The 6,196-nt window shown below is 37.1% G+C and overlaps 1 protein-coding gene across 1 annotated transcript; it reads left to right on the top strand.

Moving 5' to 3' along the window:
- LOC107831333 (65-kDa microtubule-associated protein 3-like) lies at positions 1 to 5,514 on the top strand. Its single transcript, XM_016659094.2, has 13 exons — positions 1 to 211; positions 929 to 1,016; positions 1,124 to 1,330; positions 1,434 to 1,676; positions 2,317 to 2,526; positions 2,610 to 2,765; positions 2,922 to 3,081; positions 3,286 to 3,437; positions 3,520 to 3,607; positions 3,913 to 3,986; positions 4,126 to 4,200; positions 4,281 to 4,527; positions 4,692 to 5,514. Exons 2-13 carry the CDS (start codon positions 945 to 947, stop codon positions 5,249 to 5,251), a joined length of 2,244 nt encoding a protein of 747 aa, XP_016514580.1. The 5' UTR covers positions 1 to 211; positions 929 to 944; the 3' UTR covers positions 5,252 to 5,514.
- Positions 5,515 to 6,196: the final 682 nt, after the last annotated feature.

Below are 6,196 nucleotides of genomic sequence, written 5' to 3'. Positions count from 1 at the left end.
AAAAAGGCGCTCTCTCTGCGCATACGTTTGCTTTTACAAAAGCTAACGTCTCCTCCTTTCCCTCCTTCTCCCACTCAAAATTCAAGAATTCAATTCTACAATTCCCCTTTTCCCAAATTATCATATCATCAAAACAAGCGTCACGCATTATCACCAAGAGTTCCATTTTTGTAATTTTCTGTTGGTTACTGGTCATCAAGAATTTAGCCAGGTTTCTTTTCTTCTGTTTCTGTGTATTTTACGTTTAGTGAACTTGATATTCAGTGCATGTTTTGGTTATAAGCAAAATGAAATTTGAGAGTGGAAGTTAAAGATTTGAAAAAATTCATACCAGAAAAGTTCTTCTCTTTTTTTATTTTCAGGTAAGAAATATGTTCTCAATTTCACTCGAAAAAGGGATTTCACGTTGAAACCCGTTATTTCTGAACAGAATCCACAAAAATTCCACCCATTAATAGTTGGTCTTATACTCTTGAAAAGATAATAATTCTTTCATGGAGCAAAAAAAATATCAAATCAAGATTTTGTCTGTTAGTATACCTAATAGGATTTTAGTTTCTAGGGCAATTAATTCGACATTCTTGTAATTTTACATGTGCATCCATTAGAAGCTTAATCATTTTCACATTCTGGACGAGAAACTATACATGACAAAACAAGAGCCTTATTTCCTGCGGTTTCTTTTTTAAAATTATAAGGTATAGTTGTTTAATTGTATAGATAACTGTAGATTGAATATATGCTTTTAATCCTAACAAAGTAAATATCAAAAATTGTTTGAGAGGTTCTGCCCGAGAGGTGCTGAAAGATCATCACAACTTTTGTGACATTGTAAAAAGGTTGCACATTTAGTTGTTAGGACTAAATCTCAGTCCTTTACCATCTCATTCTCTTTCTCTGTCTTAACCTTTTAAAATTCTTTGTCAAGGCGTAAATGTTTCAACATGCATAACCGCCAAAGTGAGAAGCCTTTGCATATGGAGACAACTTGCGGCTCTCTTCTGTCTGAGATGCAGGTTTGCTCCAACTATGCTCTTCTATTGTTATCTTAAGAAACACAAGACTTATATCGTATTGTGAAAGTGTTGTCTTTTTGGTGTGTTACCTTGTTTGTTTGGATCAGAGAATATGGGATGAGATGGGAGAGCCAGAAATTGAAAGAGATAAGATGCTTTTTGAACTCCAACAAGAGTGTTTAGAGATATATAAAAGAAAAGTGAATCAAGCAAGTCGTTCTCGCGCTCAACTGCAGCAAGCTGTTGCTAACTCTGAAGCAGAACTTGCAAAGATATGTGCAGCACTAGGAGAACAATCATCATATGCTAGGCAGGTTAGAGACAAACAAAAGCCTCTCTTTTGAAGCATTCAGTAAAACTTTAGATCTTTTGCTTGGTATGTAGAACCTTTTTAACATTTAGCCTCCTATATAGCAGAGTTACAGAAGTTTGAATGAAGAGCTTAAGGCTATTAAGCCTAAGTTAGAAGAGATGAAGAAGAGAAAAAGAGAGAGGATGGACCAATTTGCAGCTGTTGTCGATCAGATACAGTGTATCTCGAAAGAGCTCTGTGTACACTTACAAGAGAATACACAAATGAGTTCCATTGATGAAAATGATTTGTCTGTCAAAAGACTAGAAGAAATGCAGAATTATTTGCTTGCTTTGCAAAAAGAGAAGGTCTTTTCTGTTTCATCTCTTCCCTTGTAATATAATATTATTTTATTTTGATATCGCAGTGATATGTACTATAATCTTGTGTTAGCTACACGTGCATCTCCTTTAATTTTAATATTTGTATCTGTGTCCAACTGCTTCTTTTTCATTTTTTCTTGAGCCGGGGGTCTATCGGAAACAACCTCTCTACCTTCGTAAGGTAGGGGTAAGGTCTGCGTACACTCCACCCTCCCCAGACTCCACTTTGTGGGATTACACTGGGTTTGTTGTTGTTGCTGTTGATATCGCAGTGATATACTTGAGCTTAAAGAAAGAAGTAGGGATTCATATAGCCGACCCCAACTTGTTTGGGACTGAGGCGTAGTACGAGTTGTTGTTGTTGTTGTTGTATCTCTTCCCTTATCTTCAACCTCTGCCAGTTTTAGCATTGAGATTGGTGCTTTGAATAAAAAAGTTTTCAAGTTCTGCAAAAAGAGTATGGTAAAACTGTCACTTCAGAACTGCTTAGAATAGAGAAAAAACAAATGGGAAGTATCATCCCATTTTCATTGTGCGGAGTTTCATACTGATGGAAATATTTTCTCTGCTATAAAGAATTTCAAGAGTTACCGTTTGTCTAACAGAATCTCGTAAACATTTTCAGAGTGACCGCCTGAAGCTGGTGCTTGTCCACTTGACAACTATCAATTCATTATGTGTGGTGCTCGGGATTGATTACAAACAAATCATTGCTGAGATTGATCCAACCATGGACGACTTCAGTGTCTCGAAAAACATAAGCAAATATATGATCCTTAAGTTGTCGGCTACAATTAACAGATTGAAAGGGCTCAAAAATCAGAGATTGCTTAGGGTGAGTTTAAATGTCAATTTAATTGTTCCAAACCAAGTTGCATATTGCTCTCTGCTACTAATGCTGATCTACTTGTTGCTTAGCTTCAAGATATTGCAACTACCCTTGTAGAGCTGTGGAACTTGATGGATACACCGCTAGAGGAGCAACAACAATTTCATGATTTTATAAGGCACATAGCAGCTTCAGAAAATGAAATAAATGAGCCTAACGTTCTGTCTGTGGACAGTCTTCAACATGTATGAAATAAATAAACCAAATGATCTCCAATTAATTTATTTTATGTTGTTAATTTCTAGCAGAACTAGAATGCTCCCTTGGTTGGTTCTGCTGCTTTCATAGCAGTAGATCTATTGCAGTAATGAAATTATTGCGATTCTATACTACTTGTGCAGGCGGAGACCGAAGTGTCGAGGTTGCAGGAAATGAAATCAACAAAAATGAAAGAGGTTCTTCTGAGAAAGAGGCTGGATTTGGAGGAAATCTGTAGGAAGGCACATATGGTTATTGAGATTCAACATTCAGTTGACTTTTCTGTTGAAGCTATAGAATCTGGTAAATGTTTTCTGTCATGAATCAGACATCAAGGTTACACATAGCTACTTCTATCCATATGAATTTCTAACTGAATCATTTCTGCGGTAATCTCTGGATTATTTGTATGCCTAACGACATGGATTTCTTAGGAGAAATCTATTTAAGGTTTAATATGCTTGGATGTTTGTTGAATCATTCAAGTTGTAATGCTATCATTTGTAGGGGCAAATGATCCTTCATATCTGCTTGAGAAACTCGAGGTCCAGATTTCCAAGGTTAAAGAGGAAGCTTTTAGTAGGAGAGATATTCTTGAAAAGGTTGAAAAGTGGTTGGCTGCATGCGACGAGGAGTGCTGGCTGGAGGAATATAACAGGGTTGGATGTTATACTGCTTTTTTTTAACCTCTTTTGTGTATATTCTGCACCATACTTCTTTTTCTAATAAGTTTCATTCCAGGATGAAAACCGTTACCATGGCGGAAGAGGTACACATCGTAATCTGAAGCGAGCTGAGAAAGCTCGAGTTCTTGTCAACAAAATCCCTGGTACGGAACCTATTTTCTGTTCCTGTATCTCCCATCATTAAAAACTTATTTTCGTTCTAATAGAATAATCTTTCTTGCTTTTGGTGTACTCTTCTTTGAGTTAGCTTACTGCATTACATGCGTTCTCTAAGTATACAGATACCAGAAAATAAGAGTTTACTCATCTGTGTGGTGTCTGAAAATTTGTTTTGCAAATCAATAATTGGTTATCATGAACATATCACCGACATTGTTAAATTTCTTCTTAGTGTTCCAATCAAACTTGATCTGTTCGATAAGAAATCTTAACATTGTCTTTGTGGCAGCTATGGTGGAGACATTGAGATCGAGAGCTAGTGCTTGGCTGAAAGAAAGAGGACATGAATTCTTGTATGATGGTGTAAGCACCTAATTCGAATTTGTTAAAGCTTTATTAAGCAAGACTAACCCTGCATCCACATTCTGTAGCTGCCTTAACTCTTGGAAGTAGGTGATTTCACTCTTTTGTTGTTACTTAATCCTTCACTTTTTCTTTCCAGGTAGCGCTTCTTTCTATGGTTGAGCAGTATTGTGCTCTACAGCGGGAGAAGGAGCTTGAGCGTCAGAGGCAGAGGGTATGAATTTTCCATTTGATTACACATGAAACAACTGCTCTATGTATTAGTTGTTTATAACGTTCTTTTTTTTATTCAAGGACCAGAAGAAGCTTCAGGGACAATTAATGGTGGAGCAAGAAGCACTTTTTGGATCAATACCTAGTCCTTCAAAGAGTGCAAAGAAGAATTTTAGACCATCAATGGGAGGTTTGACCAATAAAAGACTTTCGCTCGGAGGAGCAATGCTTCAAACCCCATATGCTGGTAAAGCTGCACCATCCTCTCATACTGGAAGACTGTCTAGCTCGTTGAAACAACAAACTCCCCAAAACTCTCACCAAACTGGTAGGCTTGTGATCTTGTTCTCTTAGTGTATCTAAATTTACTTTTCCACCAATAATTGTAGTATACTAGCTTCTATGATTACATGTTTATTGACCTTTTGCAGCTTCTAGGTTGGGCTGCATTATTGATATCTAAATTGTCTAGTTTTAATTTTGTTGTTGCAGGAAGGAGAGATAGTTTCATGGCACCAAAAAGGCAGCAATCCTGCAAGGTATCAAATCCACCTAGAACTGAATCAAAACAGACGATGAGGCCCCCACCGGATCCACGTAGAACTGAATCAACACAGACAAGGAAGCCTCTATCTCCCTTATCGTCTATGTTATCATCAAACGCAAGCACCATTAATATTCAGAATCAGACCCTAAAGAGTGGGGAAGTCAAGGAAACACCGTCTTTGAACAAAACTCCGGTTATGACTCCAACCAAGATTGCCTCTGCTGTTGAAGACAGACTCAAGGAAACAATGTCATTGAACAAAACTCCAGTTATGACTCCAACCAAGATTGCCTCTGCTGTTGAAGGATGTATTACCCCAAAAACAATGACTATTCCAATGCCGGCAACTCCTTCCACAGTTTCCATTGCAATGCAGACTGCAATGACACCTGCCGTGCTCCATGTTTCTGGTTGTGCTGGTGATATTGAGTACTCATTCGAGGAGAGAAGAGCCGGTTACAATCCATTATCACATACCAGGGTCATTAACAAATGCTTGATTTAGAGTACTAGTATCAGTATATTATCTTGAGATGAATTCTTTTCTTTGCATTGTTAGCCGCCATAAATGCATTCTACTCATCTGGTTTTAGGCAATGGTTTTTCCACTTTTTTTTTGGTTGGTTTCTCTTTAGTCATTTGTATAGTGGTGCAAGATGAGAAATAGTGTTTACTTTGTTTTGATGATTGTGGGCTTGTGCTCTTGAATGGACTAAAGTTCTCAGTAAGTCCTCTAATACCAAAGAATATGAGACGTTGCTTTTGCAAGGGTCAAACTTACTTTTGGGAGAATCCTTCTACTGGTAAGTCAATGTTAATATTTTTTTTGGTTTTCCACCCGGTGTCGCATTGGAGCCCGATTATATCAGTATTCGCGCCGAGTAGGGCTCCATTCGGGGGAAGTGCTCCCTGCCAAAGATTTTTCCATACTCAGGCTCGAACTCTAGACCTCTAGTTAAGGGAGGAGCAGCCCATCCGAGACTGCAATGTTAATATTAAATTGCTTCAGTTGGTAGCTAAAATATTAAATTTTGGAACACATCCTAAGTCAAGGTCAAACATCTTTTATTTCATACTTGTTCGGTCATCCAATTACAACCTGTTTTACTTCAATTCTATTCCTTGGGACTTCAAGTAGTCAAATGATACTTTATAGTGCTATTTTCATTTTCAAAAAACCAAATGAAAAAACAATGGAAAAAGAGGATCGTTTGCCTTCGATGAGATTTTCTTTTTGTTTTTTTGGTTAGGACTTAGGAGTAAGTCTAGTAAATAGAGGGGAAGGAAGAAAAAGAGGATTTTTGTTGAATTTAGATGTTAAACTTAAGTGGTATATGATAAAATTGCAGCCCCATTACATGCCTTTACAAATTTACAATTTTTTTTATCATAGATAAATAATATATGTATGTTCACTTTTAATTGTAACTTCTAATGTTAAACTATTTAC

This window comes from Nicotiana tabacum, chromosome 19 (assembly GCF_000715075.1).
Source record: "Nicotiana tabacum cultivar K326 chromosome 19, ASM71507v2, whole genome shotgun sequence".
NCBI lineage: Eukaryota > Viridiplantae > Streptophyta > Magnoliopsida > Solanales > Solanaceae > Nicotiana > Nicotiana tabacum.
The sequence above is the reverse complement of the archived record's forward strand: the minus strand, read 5'-3'. Positions and strand labels throughout refer to the sequence as shown.

Bases quoted from the DNA above. Each gene is read 5' to 3' on its own strand.
- LOC107831333 (XM_016659094.2), top strand. From the start codon at position 945: ATGCATAACCGCCAAAGTGAGAAGCCTTTGCATATGGAGACAACTTGC. The intron at 2,527-2,609 runs GTGAGTTTAAAT...CTTGTTGCTTAG, and splicing joins AAAATCAGAGATTGCTTAGG to CTTCAAGATATTGCAACTAC. The intron at 3,987-4,125 runs GTAAGCACCTAA...TTTTCTTTCCAG, and splicing joins ATGAATTCTTGTATGATGGT to GTAGCGCTTCTTTCTATGGT.